The 21,617-nt window shown below is 37.9% G+C and overlaps 2 protein-coding genes across 3 annotated transcripts; both read left to right on the forward strand.

Moving 5' to 3' along the window:
• Positions 1-550: 550 nt before the first annotated feature.
• LOC123679704 (luciferin 4-monooxygenase-like) lies at positions 551-21,561 on the forward strand. 2 transcript variants are annotated; one of them, XM_045617120.1, is made up of 8 exons: positions 551-1,183; positions 1,462-1,586; positions 3,857-4,383; positions 5,748-5,907; positions 6,355-6,651; positions 8,234-8,525; positions 9,406-9,627; positions 21,490-21,561. In XM_045617120.1, exons 1-8 carry the CDS (start codon positions 619-621, stop codon positions 21,501-21,503), a joined length of 2,202 nt encoding a protein of 733 aa, XP_045473076.1. In that variant the 5' UTR covers positions 551-618; the 3' UTR covers positions 21,504-21,561. The 2 variants fall into 2 exon arrangements, with proteins under 2 accessions (XP_045473076.1, XP_045473075.1); XM_045617119.1 differs by lacking the exon at positions 21,490-21,561 and having other exon boundaries at positions 9,406-9,749.
• On the forward strand, positions 9,753-21,561 carry LOC123679705 (luciferin 4-monooxygenase-like). The gene is made up of 8 exons (XM_045617121.1): positions 9,753-9,868; positions 12,191-12,760; positions 12,911-13,035; positions 16,011-16,537; positions 16,605-16,764; positions 18,919-19,215; positions 19,272-19,563; positions 21,268-21,561. The coding sequence occupies exons 2-8, from the start codon at positions 12,196-12,198 to the stop codon at positions 21,501-21,503; spliced, it is 2,202 nt and encodes a 733-aa protein (XP_045473077.1). The 5' UTR covers positions 9,753-9,868; positions 12,191-12,195; the 3' UTR covers positions 21,504-21,561.
• Positions 21,562-21,617: the final 56 nt, after the last annotated feature.

The raw sequence follows: 21,617 nt of genomic DNA on the forward strand, positions 1-21,617 counted from the left end.
ATTTCTATGGTATATTGAGACCAACAATATCTATCTAGCCACAAAAAGTGCTTTTCTCCGAATGAAATATGCTATCTAAAATGATACTAGTAGCAATATCACAATATCTATCTAGACACAAAAGGAGCTTTTCTCCGAATAGAATATGTTATCCAAAATGATACTAGTAGCAATACCACAAGTGATTGCATTTTCTCGATGAAACAGTCTACTTATTTCATAACGAAATATGGTGCGGTTCGAAGGAATGAAGATATGATGTCTGACAAACCACGTAGACATGATGAGTGAGAGAAAATGAGCTAAGGATCAAAAGCCTAGCTCGAAAAGACCTCTTGGTAAATCACCTAAAAGATGGTATTAAAGCTAAACATCAGCTCCACAACTAAGACTGAACACATAAAGAAGGCTCAAAAGCAGTTATAAACAAGACTATGTCTTATAAAAAAGAGAAAGAAGAAGAGGCAGAAAAATATCTCGCATTTTTGAAAGAAAAACAGGAATATATATATTCTATAACCTCGATTCATCTCATTGGTGTGTATCTGATACATGTCAAAGTCAATATGAAATTCTGATAAGATTCAACAAAAACCCAACCTAAAATTTTCAGTATAAATGAATTGCTGTAAGGAAAGCAATGAGCCATCTACTCAAAGTATACCTTTTCCTGTATCATCTGAATCGAAGCAATGGCTGATTATGATGAAATATATGCTTGAATGTGCCGAAAAATCTATGGAATTCTTAGATACTGTGAAAAATCATCTGGATTTCAACGACGAAGACCTGGAAAGATTTAGTATATTATGCATAGCTCTTGAACAAGCACGTCATCAGATGGCTCTGTTAGGAAAAAAGTTTTTCGAAGATTCGTCAACTGATCTTCTCGAAAATCTCTCAATACTCAGCGAACCTAAGGAATCGAAAACAAATGATTACACACAAACTGGTTATGAGGGCGATAACATACCAATAAAAGAACCTAAACCTATTACTGAAAAGAAGGAACCTACTAAAAAAGATGCCTGTCTATGCGGCGCATTCAAACAAAGACTGGTGAAAAAAAGTAAACATGAGAAAATAGTTGTATGCTCCCCACTAAAGAGGTCTACATTTGTGAATGAGAAGTGTCTCAAAGATGGTACCCCAAGTACTAAAAAGAAGGTTTTAGGGCCTGAAGGTAGGTTAGTTTTGGTACTATCGAGTGCTTGAGAAAAAAAATAGGGATCTGGTTACCAGCTATGTATTGAAATATACTTTAGAATTATTGAATAATTTTCTACTTTCTCATCGTTAAAACTAAAATAACACAGATCAAAAAGTTACTTACTCTCTCACTGTTTTTGGAAGAAAAAGGAAAAAGCAATTTGTTTTGATCGCTGTTCCTTCACTACCATACTGCAATTATCAGTTCATAATGATTTTAGATATTTTGTATTTGTCTAATGAAAATTTCAGATTATCCAAATGATGACAACAATCCATACATACTCAAAGATTCAGGGAGAGTTGATCTGCCAGAGACAGGTTTCGGATATGAATTGTTCTATGCAATGCAAAGACATAGAAATAAAATTGCGCAGGTGAGTTACTTGATAATCTTTGCTTAAAATTGATTTCATCTTGAGCAAGTACCTGTGAGTGTGTAAAATGAGGAGTGTCATTACTTAAATTGTTTCTCACCCTTGCCAGATCATTATTATTATCTAGAAAGAATGTGCAATCAGAGTAATCATTTCTGATTTGAATAATTGGATAAATTTTCCTGTGTGTTGTCAATTAAAATCGGATCTTGTATGAACCAACTTTAGGTCTGAAATTGCTTTTGTGAATTTATTATCGTTATTCCAAAAAGAGTAGGAAAACAAGATATGCCAATATGGCTTTGCCATAAGAAAGATTTTTTCACTGACTGTCATAATGAAAAATGGATTCATGGACTACTAGCCACTATAAGTTTTCATTGTTTGTCCTTAGTGCATTGGGTGAGGCAATAAAGTAACTCTACTAAGGGCACCAGGACATTGTGGTATTGAAAGACACGAAAGCCGCGAAAAGAGCATCAAGGTTAACACCTGTTGGTGCTGAGCTTTTTTGTAGACTTGCAAAATACGAATATACGGATATAGGTAGTGGGACAATAGAATTACCCTCTGGAGGAACACTCTTGGACTTGCCCAGGCAAAGAAATCTGTGGTGCTTTCACCGTTTTATTCCAGAAAGCTCTTGAAGCTACCACGAGCTGAGGTCCGTGTGATGGTGAGGCTGATGACAAGACACCGTTGATGCAAATACCTTTTGCAGCGCATGTGAAAGTTAGCAGATGAGATTTGCAGGCTATGTGGAAAGGAAAGTTGAAACAGCCGAACACATAGTGTGCGAATGTCCAGATTTGACTGGCCTAAGATCCACTCATATGGGAAAGTCAGTTCTGGATTATTTTTATTCAAACTGGGGTCGCTTTGGTTCGGTAAGCCTTCCGGGAACTGCGACCATGCAGATCTTTTGTTCTCTACCCTACTCATTCATATAAACCCAGGGAGGTCGTCAACGACGTTAATAAAATTGACAACCTCCTTAGGGGCCTTGGCCGTTACCTCTCTGGTATCCAGGACCAGCTTACCTATGTGAATGGTTCTTAGGCCAGCCAGCTCCGGACACTTGCATACCAAGTGTTCAACTGTTTCTGCTTCCGATCCACAGAGCCTGCAAATCTCGTCTACTGACTTTCCCATACGGTACAAATGATGTTTGTACCGACAGTGCCCCGTCAGCAGTCCCACCATCACCCGAAGCTCGGCTCGCGACAGCTTCAGGAGCTTTTTGGCGTAGGTAGGTGAAATTGTCAAGAATTTCTTTGCCTGAACAAGTCTAGGAGTGTTAGTCCAGTGGATTGTCCTGCTGCTCAACTCCCAAAGCTGGACCGCAGCTTTCTATTGTTCTTCTCTTAGCCCACAGAAAGGCTCAGGTGCAGCAGGTGTTAACCTTGATGCACTTTTTGCAAGTTCATCAGCTTTTTCATTTCCTTCAACCCCACAGTGCCCTGGTACCCATAGTAGAGTCACCTTATTTCCTCTGGTCAGTTGCTTTATGGTGTTACGGTACTCCCAAGTCAGCAGAGACCCCTGGCAATACGATTACAGGGATCTCATCGTGGTTTGGCTGTCCGAGGTGATGTAGATATGAGCCCCCTTGAGGTTCATTTTGAGACACTCCTGAGCGCATACATAAACAGCCATTATCTCGGTCTGTAGAGTAGAGGGCTCACTTCCCAGGGCTTTAGAGATCATCAGTTCAGGTCCATATATCCCCTTCTCTGTTTTTGATCCATCTGTGAACCATATGGATGACTTTTTGTCCAGACGATTTACGAGACTTATTGCACTAGGACGGTCATTTATAATCATTTCAAAGGGCGTTCCAAAATCGTAGGTGGTTGGCATAACATCCGATGGTTTTGCGAGGAGGTTTGAATCTAATTGATTCAGTATCCTCATCTGTTCAATCCAGTTTCGAGGAAGTAGCTTTCTATTAAGGGAAATTCTTATTGCTTCGAGCAGGCTACATTTCCTCACTTGTACATGTAAGGTAGGCAATCAGTTCTGAATACTCACGAAGTAGCAGCCAAGGCTCCTAGAATGTCTTCGGCTTCGTTAACAGTATCGACGACCTCCTTGGGTTTGTATGAAAAGGAAGGGTTAAGAACAAAAGAACAATTTGATCTCATTACTCGGAAAGCTATCAGAGCCGTAACGACTCTGATTTAGTGATAATAATAGTGCTCTGGGATTTACAATCTTTCGTATTTTTTTTTGTAAAAAACACAAAATCTCATATTTTCTCTTCTCTCCAGATCGTGGAAACAACAGACGAAAGTCAAACCTACGAAGAACTACTCAGGGATACAATCAGTTGTGCCTTGAATATGAAAAACAAGGGAATGGATGAAGACTGTTTGGTCAGCCTACTACTCACGAACAACAAATACACCTGTATGCCATATTTGGCCGGCCTATTCCTAGGTTGTAAAATGAACGGTATCGATATATCATTCGGTAAAGCTGACATAGCTTTCCTTCTCAAACTTGCCACTCCCGATTTGTTGTTTATTCAGATGGAAAAGGTTTCAATTGTGGCTGAGGCTCTGGCGGAAGTCGAGTTAGAAATTCCCATAGTTGTGATTGGCGGCGATGTGGAAGGATATGAAAGTTTTCAAGATTATTTGATAGCCCCAGACGAGGACATTAAAGCGTTCAGACCTTACAAAGTGGATTCTATGACAAGAATCACTATTATTCTCTTCAGCAGTGGCACTTCGGGGTTACCCAAGGGTATTTGTTTGAACCATGCTAATATGCTAGGGCAGGTGTTCTTTTCTGCGTGAGTTTATACGTACATAACAGGCCAATTGAAAAGTCCCTGGTCTATCAAAGTTTTTTTTTTTTGTTGCAAAATTCGATTTTATTATTCAACATAGTTGCCTTCGAGGGCGATACAGCGATTATAGCGATCTTCCAACTTTTCGATACCACTTTTGTTGTACGATTTGTCTTTTGCGTCAAAATAGGCCTCAGTTTCGGCGATTACTTCTTTATTGGCGCTGAATTTCTTTCCAGTGAGCATTTTTTTTAGGTCTGAGAATAGAATAAAGTCGCTGGGGGCCAGATCTGGCGAATACGATGGCTGCAGAAACAATTCGAAGCCTAATTCATGCAATTTTGCCATTGTTTTCATTGATTGTGACATTTTCTTGATTAAACAGCACCTTTTTTCTCCAAATGGGGTCGTTTTTCAATGATTTCATCCTTTAAACGATCCAATAACGCTATATAATAATCGTTGTTGATGGTCTGGCCCTTTTCGAGGGAATTAATGAATATTTTACCTTGCGCATCTCAGAATACTGATGACATAACCTTGCCAACTGTTGGGTTTTCTTAGCTTTGAATTCGGTTCATCGTGTGCGGTCCACTCAGCTGACTGTTGATTAGACTCTGGAGTGAAATGATGGAGTAATGTTTCATCCATTGTCACATATCGACGCAAAAATTCAGGTTTGTTGCGCTTAAACAGCTTCAAACACTGCTCAGAATCATTAACACGTTGTTGCTTTCGATCGATTGTGAGCTCTCGCGGCACCCATTTTGCACACAGCTTTCTCATGTACAAAGATTCGTGAATGTTATGATGTATACATTCAGATGATTTCTTCACAATGTCTGCTATCTCGATCAACTTCACTTTACGGTCATTCAAAATTGTTTTATGAACTTTTATGATTTTTTCATCGGTGACAGCTTCTTTTGGGCGTCCACTGCGTTCGCCACTTCGGTGCTCATTTCACCACGTTCAACCTTAGCATACCAATCAATTATGATTGATTTTTCTGGTGCAGGCCCCAGAAACTCTTCATTAAGCCAAGATTTTGCTTCAACTGTATTTTTTCCTTTCAAAAAGCGATATTTTATCAGCACACGAAATTCCCTTTATTCCATCTTTTTTCAAATAACAAAAGTAGCTACACTCACAACGCAATATCTCACAAACTAATGGTCGGATTGCTGTCAAATTTTGAAACGTATCATTTGAAGGTTGGTACTAACTAAAAATCATATGGATTCAATACAAGCACCGCCATCTGTGCGTCAGACCAGGGACTTTTCAATTGTCCTAATACATTTTTCACTATTTCTTTTCTGGTGGTACGAAATTACTTTTCTTCATAATATATTCTTTTTTCTTAGGATAACTGACTGTCTCTTCAGTGTGTTTTTGAGTTTCACATCGTACTACTGGATTTCTGCTGTTATTTTACTGGGTTATACTACCTGCGCTGGCCTCACAAGGATAGTGTCAGAACCATTTCATCCTATTAGATTCTTTCAACTCATCGATAGATATAAAGTAAGTGAAACAAATATTTTAAATTCACATTATTATCGATTGTTTATCATGTAAACTGAAGAAAAATAAGAATATACCGTAGAGCAGTGGGACTTCGGACCACTTTTTATAGTTTTCTTGGTGTAACTTTTTCGTTTTTTTTTGTGAAATGAGTCCTGGGCAAAGTATGTTTAATTTGAACATTTTAGTTGTCGGCTGCTGTGGTTAGAATCAGATGAAAAGGTTGCACACTTCTTTTTTTTTCCACCGAGGAAGCTGAAAATTCTCCGCAATTCAGCTACCTCGTTGGCTTAGTGGTAAGAGCATCGGATTAGTTATTCGGAGGTTGCGGGTTCAAGACCCACTCGAGGAGGTACTTTTTCAGAATTGAAAAATTGTGCGAATTCCGTGAAAATCATTTCATATATTATGTCAACTTTGAACTGGAAAACCTTATATGCTTCACAGATCGAGGCTACGTTTCTGGGTCCTTTTGAATGCATAATGGTGATGAGGACTCCTAAACCACCAGATGTCGACACCTCCACTCTGAAATTGCTGGGTACAGGAGGAGCAGCATTGAGAGAAATTGTGTTTATTGCTTTGCGACAAATATTCCCCAACTGCTTGGTCTTTCAAGGCTATGGACAAACTGAGGTTGGGGGATTGTTGGTGAAATGGGCAACGAAAGATCCTGAAGATTTGGCTCTACTGCACGTCAAACCTAGTTCATGTGGTAGGACGTATGGAGGATTTTGGTATAAGGTGAGATACATTCGATTAGGAAAGATCTTTTAGAAGACCACTGTTCCCTAACAATTGTTCCAATAGAATTATGGGCGTATTCAGCAGAAAGATCGGTAGCGTAAGTAGCTCCGCTACTGATAGGTATCAGTTTGATAACGATAGTATTCTCTGCTGGACGGGTTGCTTCTTCTCTTGACAGCAATATGTTCTGTGAGCCCCTCTTGAAGCTTGTGTTATAACGATTGACGAGAGGCAATTTTCTATTATAAAATGGATTTTTATTCCAAAGTTTGCTTTCGGTGTTTCGGGTGTTTTTTTCGAGGTATATAACTTTAAGTTGGCATTACTGTTCAAGATGGGTACCGATTTAACAGCTGTCAAGTGATTTATTCTCAGTTTGGTTTGGCAATTCATCATGAATAGACTCACGCCTGAACAACGCTTGCAAATAGTGCAATTTTATTTCGAAAATAATGGTTCTGTGCGGAATACGTATCGCGCACTACGTCCATTTTATTTTGTTTAGCGATGAAGCGCACTTCTGGTTGAATGGCTACGTCAACAAACAAAACTGCCGCATTTGGAGTGGAGCTTATCCTCAAGTGTATGTCGAAACACCGTTACATCCAGAAAAACTGACTGTTTGGTGCGCTTAATGGGCTGGTGGAATCATTGGTCCGTACTTCTTCAAAAACGATGATGGCCAGAACGTTACAGTCAATGGTGATCGGTATAGAGCCATGATTACTAACTTTTTCATTCCTGAATTGAACAACCATGATGTCCAGGAGCTGTGGTTCCAACAAGACGGCGCAACATGTCACACAGCTCGTGCCACAATCGATTCATTGAAAGACACGTTTGGTGACCGCCTAATTTCACGTTTTGGACCTGTGAATTGGCCTCCAAGAACTTGTGATTTAACACCGCTAGACTACTTTCTGTGGGGCAATGTAAAGTCATTGGTCTATGCGGATAAGCCACAAACCCTTGACCATTTGGAAGACAACATTCGCCGTGTTATTGCCGATATACGGCCACAAATGTTGGAAAAAGTCATCGAAAATTGGACGTCCAGATTGGACTACATCCTAGCCAGCCGTGGCGGTCATATGCCAGAAATCATATTTAAAATGTAATGCCAAAAGATTGTCTTGCGGATAAATAAAATTCATTTCAATCGAATAATCCATCGTTGTTTTATTGCAAATTTAAGTTCTATAGCTCTAAAAAAAACACCTTTTATTTCATACTTCAATATATGGGAAATTTATTCAGAGTAACATTTCAGAATGTTAATAAACGTATATGTTTCAATTTCCATTATTGCTATATTTTAAATTTAAATTTCGTCTCAAAATCACTGTCACAACTGCCACTAATGTTACCAAAAAATAACATAAAATAAACTCGCTACCAAAGATGGTGGCAACTGTTCCAAAACTGTTGATTCTGGTGAACGCGCCCAATGACTGTTCTCTGTTATTAAGAACAGTTCCATTTCGAGAAGCAAAAAAACTGTTTCAACTTTGGCACTGGTGATTTGCTAGTGACGGTTACTTCTATAAAAAAATTGACGTCAATTTTTTTGACCTCGCAGTTTGTCGACGAGGAAAATGATAGAATCCTTGGACCATTCCAACTGGGAGAACTATGTGTGAAGTCGGATATTCTGATGATGAATGGCTATTATAAGAGGGACTCTTCGGAATGCTTCGATAGAACTGGCTGGCTCAAGACTGGCGACTTGGCCTACTATGACGATTACCACTGTATATACGTAGTGGATAGAGTGAAAGAACTGATTAAATATAGAGGATGGCATGTGCCACCGATTATTCCAGAGAATGCATTGATGGCGCATCCAGCGGTTGCTAGAGCTGTTGTTGTTGGTAAGATATATTCGATTGTATACATAAAGATCTTTTGATGAGGTCCTCAACTCTTTTAAATGCGCTAATAAAGCCTTATAGTCATTCACAGTAATTTTGTATGTTTTGCATTATTTTAATTATTTTTAAAAAATGTTACAATCAATACAACTTCATAATGCCCCTTCCATCGAAACTTTTGTTACTTTTTGCAAAACCAATTTGGATAACTATTTAGAGGTTCTCTATTGAGGCTAAATTTGTTCCTTCAAGCTTGGTGTTAGGTCCGGCCGATAGGAAGGTAGCATTAGAACTTCCCAATAGTGCTTCTGGAGATTGTGGCATTTTGTTGCCCTGATGAAACACGATTCTTCTCCTAATCTCCAAGGCTGACCGTATTTGTTCTATCGCCAGCTTGAAAAAGTCAAGTTGTTTAAAGTACAAAGCAAAATTGAGAGTTTGATCATAAGAAAGCAGTTCATAGTAGAATATTCTCTGTTAATCCCAACAAACACACAAAAACACCTTCCTGGCTGTCAATCTTGGCTTTTTCACTGTCTGGACTACTTCGTTGGCCTTTGACCAATATCTCTTTCGCTTGACATTGTCATAAGTTACCCATTCTTCATCTCCAGTCTCCATCAGCTTCAGAAATGGGTAGATTTTGTTGCGATTTAGTAGCAATGCACAAATGGAAATTCTTTCGATGAGGTGTTCTGCGTCACCCATACATCGAGCCATTTCTTCAAGTAAGTCTTCTTCTGCAAAACGGTTTTATGATCGATCTTCAGCTCCTGGGGGCTGCTAGGACAAATTATTCTATCCCCAACCTAATATCTACGATATATTACTCGAGAAGGATGAAATTGGTTCCTCTAAATGAATGAACTGAATGTTTCAGGTATCCCCCATTCTGAAGATGGTGAGCACCCAATGGGACTCATAATACTCAAAGATGGAGTAGATCCCGAATCAGTCGATTTAGAAGAAGTGGCTGAATTTGCGAACAGTAAATTGAATGAAAGGCAATATTTGAGGGCTGGGGTTAGAATAATTCATTCTATACCTTTGACAGCTACTGGAAAAGTTAGAAGGAGGTCACTCAGAGACTCAGTTTTGCAAGGTCATCAATTGTGAAAAACTGCATCACCTTCGTTCTGATTACGGCAAGAACTAGTTTTTCAAAAGTGTCTACATATGCTATGTATCCCAAGTATCTGCATTAATATATACTGTATATCATCATAATGTATATAAAAAAGATTCTGTTGTTCACTACATTCTTTCTGAAGACACACACGACGAATGGATGGCAGTTTGAGAATGTTAAAATTTGGCTGATGTTCAAGTTTGAAAAATGAGAGGTTTGTGTTATCAAGGGAGAGTAGCGATATACCGGTTTCACCCTTATTAGGGATCATCAGTACCGCATAACTCAACCCAATATGACGAACAAACGAAATAGCAGGCACCTTATTGAACGCTGGCAGGCGCAACGCAGTATGATTACTGAAACCGGTATATCGCTACTCTCCCTTGATAACATGCATTCTCCTTGGTTTACTTTCGATTATGATTCCTATGAAATAGCGTGGAAATCTTCTGTTTGACAATGGTTATGTTGATGGTATTTAAGTTGATACATTATCCATATAGATAATTAATATCGTATGATATTACACACTTGGAAATCGTACTTCTTTTTCTTTCTTTTTGTATTTTCTTCATTCATTAACAAGTGCAGGTGATAGCCAATTTTATATTATTTATTCGATTTCTTATTGGAGCATTGGATTTGGTCATCAACAATTTTGATGAAGTCACCTGAAGTTTTCCTTTGAAAAAAATTACTAATTCTATGATTCTTTGAAAACTGTCTTACCGTTTTTTTGTATCACGTCTTATATAAATAACTAATTTTCTTCAGTTTCCCAAAAATTTCAGATATGTTACTTTCTTGCATACTCTGCTTAATTTCTTGAAAGGTCAGCAGAATAATCGAAGCATATTGTATGAAAAAAAAAGATTGAAAGAGTATTTACAGTTGGCCAAAGAAAACATATTAGAATATTTTAACTCCATCAAATTATTCCTCATTAATATAATGATCCATTTCCTCACAATAATCAAATCAGTGAAGTACCTTGCAGGCACGTTGATAATATGATAGCATTTCATAACAAAAAGAATAATCATGAACCTCTCAAGGCTTTGTCAGGATAATGTGGACATTTTTTTTAATAATTTTTCCACAATATGCATTACCGAATAGAAATCAAAATATCTATTCAAAATGAGATTTCCTTGACTTTTTTTCTGCTTGCATGTTCCAGAGGATTTTTTTGCCAAATGTTTATAATCTTTGAATATTGGTAAATGAATGGGTTCAATAGTTATTACTCTGAGGATACTTTCAATAGTAATCCTATGCAGGGCCGCTGCCAGTATCGGCGAATCGGACATTTTGCCGGGGCGCCAAAATTTAGAGGCGCAGTCAGTCAATAATAATAATAATAATAATAATAATAGTGCTTTATTTCAGATCAAATTAAATATGTACATGTACATGAAAAATGAAATGAAATAGTGTCATAAGTCATAACTTGAATAGATTTACTTGATATAATCTGATATACTGTATGGCTCTAAGTTCAACAAATATACAAATAATTTCTTTTTGAAGCATTTAGTGTCTTCGATCCAACCAATAAAACAAGGCATACTTTTTATGTTTTTTTCTTTATGAAGAGCTAATTGTTTTAAAATCGAATAGGTGCATCTATAGTTATTATGATAATAAAATAGGTAATAAAATGCACCTTTCAGAGCTATGTCTTTTCACTACAGATTTATTTTTGTAGCGTCGTACTTTTAAACAATGCAAGGCATTTTCTGATGAAATCGACAAAACGTCATTCGATAAATTTCAGAAGGTGATTTTAAGTAGGTAAAAAAACGATTTATATGAAATTGAAGAGATGCCTAAGAGGAATAACAGAGGTCCCTTCAAAGATAATTCAGATAAATTAGGCAAATCAGGGCGGCGAAATTTTATTTTGCCGGGGCGCCAAAATGTTTGACAGCGGCCCTAATTCTATGATTTTATGACATGTCACATATCAGAATTTGTGGTCGGAACACTGAGTCAAGGTTCCTGCGTAATTTAGTGAGAAAAATTATAAGAATACAAATTTCAACATTTTCATTCCTTCATAAGTATTTCTCTTTCGAAGCTGATGATCTGTTATGTCGATAACATCTGAATTGATTTAGTTTGTGGATTTCACTTTATTTTTGAACATTCTCTATTAATGGGTCTATGCTTCCTCGTATTTTGCTTCAAACAAATTTTTCCTGTAAAGGATTCTTCTTTTTCAACCACGACAGTGGCTATTATGCCGGAAAAGATCTAATTTATGCTACTCACATCGTAGAACCAAAAAAGCTGAAACTCGTATGGAATATTTACTGTCCCAACCTGAATACCCAAAATTTAATCAAAATCAGAGTTGATTCCCTTTGTGAGGAATGTTTGGTTGACAAGTGTTGACTATATTTAAATACAGAAGAATAGGAATAGAATGCTCTATAATCTCAAATCATCCAATTGATATGAACCTGATATATGTCAAAGTAAAAATGACATTCAGATAAGATTTAACAAAAACCCAACCTAAAATTTTCAGTATAAATGAATTGCTGTAAGGAGAGCGATGAGCCATCTTCTCAAAGTATACCTTTTCCTGTATCATCTGAATCGAAGCAATGGCTGATCATGATGAAATACATGCTTGAATGTGCCGAAAAATCTATGGAATTCCTAGACACTGTGAAAAATCATCTGGATTTCAATGACGAAGACCTGGAAAGATTCAGTATATTATGCATAGCTCTTGAGCAAGCACGTCATCAGATGGCTCTGTTAGGAAAAAAGTTTTTCGAAGATTCGGCAACTGATCTTCTCGAAAATCTCTCGATACTCAGCGAACCTAAGGAATCGAAAACAAATGATTACACACAAACTGGTTATGAGGGCGATAACATACCAATAAAAGAACCTAAACCTATTATTGAAAAGAAGGAACCTACTAAAAAAGATGCCTGTCTATGCGGTGCATTCAAACAAAGACTGGTGAAAAAAAGTAAACATGAGAAAATAGTTGTATGCTCCCCACTAAAGAGGTCTACATTTGTGAATGAGAAGTGTCTCAAAGATGGTACCCCAAGTACTAAAAAGAAGGTTTTAGGGCCTGAAGGTAGGTTAAGAACGTACCATCAAGTATACAAGAAAAGTCTCAGAAAAATTTGAAATGGTATAAGAGAGAAGACATAGCCTAATTATGTCTAACTGCTATATAAGAGCATAATTTCTTTGTAATTCTTTACTCAGGGTTTGGAAATTTCAGATTACCCAAATGATGATGAAAATCCCTTCATACTAAAAGATACAGGAGGTCTCGAACTCCCAAACACTGGTTTTGGATATGAATTGTTCTATGCAATGCAAAGACACAGAAATAAAATCGCACAGGTGAGTAATTTACCATTCATCATTAGGTATATAGGTATTATCCCAGAGAGATAAGAGGCTCAACTTTGAAATTTCAATGTTCCGCCTCTTATCTCGTATAAGACCCTTTTGCACCCAAAATCTGACGGGCTCAATTGATTCAACGAGAAAAATTACTAAGGACCTTAGTATAAGAATATGAATTTTTGCATCCTGATCTGAATAAACGCCCCCGGACTTTTGAATAAAAAATGCTGCATAGGGCCAAAAAAAAGGACAAAAAAATTTTGGTTTCAACCAATTCGGATAAAAAATTTCCTTTCAAATCAAATCAAATAATTTATTCCCAAATCAATGTACAATACATGAAGAAGAACATGTCATAATAACAAAAAATAGAATACAAGTTAATATAAATCAGCTATACGAATCCTTTACACTTACAGTGATCTAAATATTCTTGAACATTATAAGGTTCAGTTTCAATTAGAAAGTTTGATATTTCTCTTTTAAAATTTTTGAAATTATCGATTTGTTGAATCTTTCTTGGTAAAGAGTTATACAATTTCAGGCACATATATTTGACATTCTTCTCAGTCAAAGTTAAAGAGTGTTGGGGAAAATGAAAGGGAATCATTTTCCTTGTACTATTAGTATTTCTGAATTTTTCGAAATAAGAACTTTGCTGCCGGAAGAAGAGTAGGCACTTTTTCACGTATAGCCCCGTCAATGTTAGTATTCCATTCCTCCGAAAAACACCACGGCAGGAATCTCTGTATTTCATGTTATTCTTAATACGTATTGCCGATTTCTGTACAATAAATATATCAGATGCATCAGAAGCATTACCCCATATCATTAAGCCGTATTGTAGGAGAGACTGAAAGTTGGCAAAATAGACCACCCTGAGAAAGGAAGAATCTACTCTCCTCGACAATACTCTCATTGTATATATTACCGAGTTCAATCTTTTTCTCACGTTTAACACCTGAGAGCTCCAGCTTATATGGCTATCAAGGATTACACCGAGAAAGTTGGTTGAAGACTGGAACATCTTTCCGCCACCTTCCAGGGATATTCTATCAGGAAACGTCAGTTTGGAATTATGTGTCGTAAATGAAACACACTCTGTCTTCTCCGAGTTTACTATTATTTGGTTATTCTCACACCATTTCAAAAAATTTTTATATTCAGCTTTGATGTCATCAACTGCGTCATCTAACAGTTTTCTAGATACTATGATGTTTGTGTCATCCACAAACATCAGAAGCAGACAGTTTTGGACACAATCAGGAAGGTCATTTATGTATAGAAGAAATAGTAGGGGACCAAGAATACTTCCTTGGGGTACCCCCATCTCCACAATCCGATCAGCCGAGAAATAGTCTTCCCCATTCATCTCAATTTTAACCTTCTGAATCCTGCCTCTCAGAAAGCTCCGGATCAGTTCCAGTTGATTGTCTCTGATCCCACAGTGAAACAGCTTCTCCAGCAGCAAGTCATGGCTAACGCAAATGCCTTACTGAGATCCAAGAACAGACCAATTGAAGGATTTCCATTCTCTAATTTCGAAATTATTTCATCAACCATTTCAAATATTGCGGTCTCTGTGTTCTTCCCTTTCAAAAAACCGTGTTGATTACTCGCAAAGATATTATATTTGCGAAGAAACTTAATTAATCTCACTGATAGTATTTTCTCGAATATTTTTGAGAATGCGCTCAGAAGACTGATAGGTCTGTAATTTCCAATATTGTTGACATCTCCTTTCTTATAAACAGGTTTCACTATTGAAGTCTTCAAAGACTCTGGAAATATTCCCTGCGTGAAACAAGCATATATAATTTCAGACAGTGGTTTGGCTATCAAATGAATTGACCTTTTGATAACTGTCATGGGTATCTCATCATAGCCAAATGAAGTTTTATTTTTCATTCTTTTGACAGTATTAATAACTTCATCATCAGTTACATTAAATACGAAAAACGATTTAACGTTTCCTCTGTTTTCAGAGGGTTGAAATTTTTTCTTAGTTTGGGAATTTTGAATTAATTTTTTGGCTACATTGATGAAGTAATCGTTGAAATCTTCAGCTAGATGCTGAGGATTTTTTGTTGTTATTTGATTGTGGTTTTTATTATCCCTACCGGTCATGTTATTGACTATTTCCCATACTTTCTTTGGTTTGTTATGCGAGTTATTTAAAATTTTGTGAAAATGTTCTTGTTTCAGTTTTTTTAAGAGTGTTTCATATTTAGTTTTTGTTATTTTGTAAAGATCCATATATTCACTTTTATGATGAGAAATAGTGTAAAGAATGTCCAGATGGTTTTTCAATTCCCTCAATTCATCAGATTCTGCATTTAAATTTCTCGACTTACCTTCACTTCTTCTGGACCAAAATACCGGAAAAGCTTGCTCAAAATGAGCTCTATAAGCCGCGAAAAACTGATCCCACTGTCGATCAGCAGAAATGCCCGGATCTATTACATCACACCAATCTATAGTTGCTAACGATGTCAGGAAATCAGCGACTGTTTGGTCATTTATCAGTCGCATACGTTTCTTTCCCCTGACCACTCTCTCAGATGAGCAACGAAAAGAGAACTTCTGAGCAGTGTGATCAGAAAGATGGGATGGAATTATAGTTGTTTCTCCGCTTTCCAGGTTAGTTATTATGTTGTCAATACAAGTGGATTTCGAATCCGAATCTGCAATAAAAAAAGGTTTGCATCTGAAATTTTGGAGTTGGGCCTCATATCTCTTATAAGGCCTTTTTGGGTGCAAAATCTGATAGGTCCATTTGATTCATCGGGCGAAATTACTAAAGACCCCAGCATCAAAATACTAATTTTCAGACTTTTGAACCACCCGGTATATTGTTCACTCTTGATGAAGTTAATTTTTACACCATCCTCGAATAGAAAATGATTCAGCAAGCTACTAGGAATTTTAGATAAACGAACATATACCTATTATCTTCTTCATCACTTCAGATCGTTGAAACCACAGATGACAGCCAAACCTTCGAGGAATTACTGAGAGATGCAATAAGCACCGCTTTGAATTTGAAGACCAAAGGACTAGACGAAGACAGTTTGATAAGCCTCTGTGTCACGAACAATAAATACTCATGCATGCCTTATCTAGCCGGCCTATTCCTAGGCTGCAAAATGAACGGTATCGACGTATCATTCGGAAAAGAAGACCTAGCTTTTCTCCTCAAACTTGCCACTCCCGATCTGCTGTTTGTACAGAAGGAAAAGGTGCCAATCATGGCAGAGACTCTGGCGGAAATCGAGTTAGAAATTCCCATCGTCGTAATTGGCGGTGAAGTGGAAGGATATGAAAATTTTCAAGATTATTTGATATCCTCGAATGAGGATATCAGAGCCTTTCGACCCTACAAATCGGATTCTATGAGAAGAAACTGTGTAATTCTTTTCAGCAGTGGAACTTCTGGGATGCCTAAGGGTATTTGTTTGAACCATGGTAATTTGCTGGGACAAGTCTTCTTCGCTACGTAAGTATTTTTTTTCTTGACTGGTGCACCATATTTGTTTTTCCTCTTCTACTATTGTTTTTGTTAGGATCACAGATAATCTCCATCGTGTGTTCATAAGTTTCACATCTTACTACTGGATTTCTGCTGTTATTTTACTTGGTTACACGACCCTTGCTGGAGTAACAAGGATAGTACCACAGCCATTTGAACCTAATAGGTTCTTTCAACTCATCGATAGATATAAGGTAAGTGAAAATTATCAATCTCAACTTACTATTGACTAAGAAGGTTATCTAAAATACTTAATGAACTTAGAAGTATTACACCATGACATCATTGAAAAGAATTAACTTCATACACGTCTTATCATAAAAAAGAGGAGGTCTAATGTCTTATGTCTGATTATGGTACCCACCTCCAAGCAACTTGGACTAGAGGAGAGGAACTCTGTTTAGTCTATGGGAGTAGGTTGAACTGTTAATATGTCCCGCATGTTCGATATGTTGAATATAGTGAACTGAGTGAATATTGAAAAACATCTAATTTTGATTCTTGAAGAGTACACAGTGTAGATCCTAACGTGCAGCCACCTTAATGCTTCAAATGAGGACATCAATATCCTGACGTGGCCACCCAGATCTTCTGACCTTTTACCTTTAGAAAATCTGTGGGACATGATGGGTAGAAGACTTAAGAAAATAGTAAATCCTACACAAACATTTCATGATGTCCTGTATGAATCAAAGATTGTAAGGGATGCAAAAACTTAGGAGCAAATATATGACCTGGTGAAATCCATACCAATTAAAAATATTATTGAATTTATTTGACATTCTGATCAATCACTACCTTTGATAAGCTAAATATTTCTGCTGAGTTTGGTCAAAAAACTTCGAAGCCTTCTTGGCGCTGAAATTTTCATGATACAGTGTATGATTATTCTTCTCAGTTCTCATAAACTGGCCAATGTTTTATTTCATTTTTATTTAAATCAGGCAGGCTCCCACAGCAGCGCTGGAGGTCATACTTGACTTGCCTCCCTTACATCTACATGTGAGGAAATGTAGCCTGTTGGAAGCAATAAGAATTTCCCTCAATGAAATGCTCCTACCTGGAAACTGGGTTAGACATATATGGATATTGAATCAACTAGATTCAAACCTCTTGGCAAAACCATCGGATGTTATGCCAACCACCTTCGATTTTGAAACTCACTTTGAAACGGTCATAACTGACCATCCTATTGTAATGAGTTTCGTAAATCGTTTGGACAAAAAGTCATCCATATGGTTCACCGATTGATCAAAATCAGAGAGAGGTACTGGCATTAGGGTATATGGACCTAAACTGAGGATCCCTAAAGCCCTGGGAAGTGAGCCCTCTATTTTACAGAACGAGAGACTGGCTGTTTACGTATGCGCTCCGAAATGTCTCAAAATGAACCTCAAGGGGGTGCATGTCTACTTCACCACGGACAGCCAAGCCACGGTGAGGTCCCTGGAATGATACTGCAAGGGGTCTCTGTTGACCTGGGATTGCCGTAACACCATAAAGCAACTGGCCAGAGTCAATAAAGTGACATTACTATAGGTACCAGGGCATTTTGGTGTTGAAGGAAACGAAAAAGCCGATTAACCTGCAAGAAGTGCATCAAGGTTATTACCTGCTATACCTGAGCCTTTCTGTGGGCTAGGAAAAGACCGACAAAAGGCAACAGTTCAGCAATGGGAGTTGAATAACAGGATAACCCACTAGACAAACACTCCTGGACTTACTCAGGCCAAGAAATTCGTGATGATTGCACCTACCTATGCCAGAAAGCTCTTGAAGCTGTTACGAGCTGAGCTTCGAGTGATGGTGGCACTGCTGACGGGGCACTGTCGGTACAAACAGCCTTTGTACCGTACGGGAAAGTCAGTAGATGAGATTTTCAGGCTCTGTGGATCAGAAGCAGAAACAGTAACATGGTATGCAAGACACAGAGCTGGCTGGCCCAAGAACCATTCATATGGGGAAGTCGGTCCTTGATACCCTAGAGGTAACGGCCAAGGCCCCTTAGGAGGTTATCAGTTTTATCAACGCCATTGACGACCTCCTTGGTTTTCAATGAATGGGTAGGGTAGAGAACAAAAGATCTGGATGATCGCAGTTCCGGGAAGGCTGACCGATGCACAACGACCCCAGTTTAAATAATAATAATATTACATCTGGCAAATAAACGAATATTTTATCATTATCATTCCAAAAAACTTATAGCATGACTTGAATAATGTAATATTGTTTCAAAAAAATCTGGTGGAAGTAATTATTCCTTTTATGTGTAAATCTTCTAATGTCATTGAGAAGATTCGACCTAAAACGTAATGCGAATGTATACATCCAAATAAAATGCATTTCAGATCGAGTCTGCTTTTCTCGGACCCTTCGAATGCATCACAGTGATTAGGACCCCTAAATCTCCAGAATACGATACCTCCAGTTTGAAAACTTTGTGCACAGGAGGTGCAGCGGTGCGAGAAATTGTTTTTATTGCTCTGCGAAGAGTTTTTCCAGGCTGTTTAGTCTTTCAAACCTATGGGCAAACCGAGGTAGGAGGCTTGCTGGTAAAATGGGCAACAAAGAATCCTGAAGATCTATCGCTGCTGTATGCCAAACCAGGTTCATGTGGTAGAACATTCGGAGGGTTTTGGTATAAGGTAGGAAATCCTCCTATCGTAACATAGTTGTGAAGAATAAATTTCTCTTCTCTTAGTTCGTCGATGAGGAAAATGATAGAATCCTTGGACCATTTCAACCAGGTGAATTATTAGTGAGATCAGATACCCTGATGATGAATGGTTATTATAAGAGGGACTCTTCGGAATGCTTCGATAGAACCGGTTGGCTCAAGACTGGCGACTTGGCCTACTATGACGATTACCACTGTATATACGTAGTGGATAGAGTGAAAGAACTGATCAAATACAGATTATGGCATGTGCCACCAATTATTTTAGAAAATGTACTGATGGCACATCCTGTGGTAGCAAGAGCTGTTGTTGTAGGTAAGAAGATATACACTGCGCAAAAGAATTAACGCACATTCTGAAAATCTCAATTTTAATGCAAGTTAACTCTACATTGACTTTATAACTTATTTTTTATGTTCTATCGGGAAGGTTTTGAACGAAACAAGACACATTAAATGGAAGAAAAATTCAGGATTTCACCGAATCTTATGTGAAAGAAGAGAAATAAACAATTTTCAAAATACTGGAATGCTGATAAGTGATTTAATACTTGGTATTTCCACCCCTTGCGTTAATTACAGCTCGGCAACGACGGTTCATACTCAAAATGAGTGATCTTAAAATGTTCTGATCTAATCCTTCCCAGATTTCTCTGAGTTGGATTCCTAAGTCATTAAGGATGATTTTCTCAACTTCTCAGCCTTCTATTGAGGTAGTCCCAAACCTGCTCAATCGGATTGCGATCTGGACATGCTGGCCATTCCATTCGAGAGACTTCAACCTCTTCAAGGTACTCCTGAACGATGCGCACACGATGGGGTCTGGCATTATCATCCATAAAAATGGAATTTTCACCAATGTATGGGGCAAATGGCACTACATGCTCTTCAAGAATGTTCCTTATATACCTATCAGCATTCATAGCTCCATTATCAAGGACCACTAGGTCTGTGCGAGCAGTCAAAGATATTCCACTCCATACCATAATCGATCCCCCCCGAAACCAGTAGTATTCAGGAAATTGCACTGAGCATATCATTCTTTCATGTAGACGTCTGTATACAAGGGAACGTCGATCATAATGGTAGAGGCAGAATATAGACTCATCTGTGAAGAGAACTCTTTCCCAATCAGCCTATTCCCAATGGATATGCTCTCTCGCAAAATCCAAACGCACCCTTCGATGGGCTGGGGTAAGAGCTGGGCCTCTTGCTGCGACACGAGGCCTCAAAGCATATTCTCTGAGGCGATTTCTTACTGTCTGAATGCTAATTTACACCCCATGAGTTTGCTCAAGCTGATTTTGAGTGAGGCGAGCGGTTGCAAACCGTTGTCACAACGAAGAAACTCTCAAGTAACGTTCTTGAATGGCAGTTGTTACCCGTGGTCTACCCTGTCCTGGTCCTCGGACATTCATACCTGTCTCCCTAAATCGCTGCAACATTCTGGACACACTTGTATGGGAAACTCCGAACCTTTCTGCAATTCTTGTGTATGTCCACCCTTCTTCTCGCAAAACTACCGCTTGGGCACATTCCTCTTGGGTCAAATTGCGTGTTTCGCGTTGCATAGCGATCCAGTGTAGAAAATCAAACGAAAGAAAAACTATTGATCACTAGAATTGATCGAGAACAACTGATTTCAGAATGGAGCCAATACATTCAAAATCTGATAATCTCATCTTTTTTTATTCCTGCTGTGAAAAAACATCTGTATTGAAGAAAAACGTTGAAAGTGGATAACATATGCATGCATAATTCTGATAAAAATAATTATCATTGAGAACACCTTCAGTTGTAGAATAAATTTGAGATTTCCATAATGTGCGTTAATTTTTTTGCGGAGTGTATTTTGTTATATACATAGATGTAGATTTGGAGGGAGTTTCATCTCACCAAACGTAATGGTCTATTGTGCCCCTCATGCGATAGCAGGTGATCTGGAGTTTCTTCCTCTATCCCACAGAATCTGCACTCTGCAGTGCAGAATGTAGAGTACAAAATGAACTGCATGTTTCAGGTATCCCTCACTCTGACGATGGTGAACATCCAATGGGACTCATTATACTTAAAGAAGGAATAGATCCCGAAACAGTAGATTTGGAAGAAGTTGCTGAATTTGCGAACAGTAAATTGAATGAAAAGCAATATTTGAGGGCTGGGGTTAGAATAATTCATTCTATACCTTTGACAGCTACTGGAAAAGTTAGAAGGAGGTCACTCAGAGACTCAGTGTTGCAAGGTCATCAATTGTAAAAGACCATGAAATGTACGATAAGTATCAACAAGATCTTCTGTCCTTGTTTCGTTTTAATTGAGGTAGCACTTATTTGTAATAACACCTTGTAATATACCTTGTTAAAAATTCTG

Source organism: Harmonia axyridis, chromosome 5 (genome assembly GCF_914767665.1).
Source record: "Harmonia axyridis chromosome 5, icHarAxyr1.1, whole genome shotgun sequence".
Lineage (NCBI taxonomy): Eukaryota > Metazoa > Arthropoda > Insecta > Coleoptera > Coccinellidae > Harmonia > Harmonia axyridis.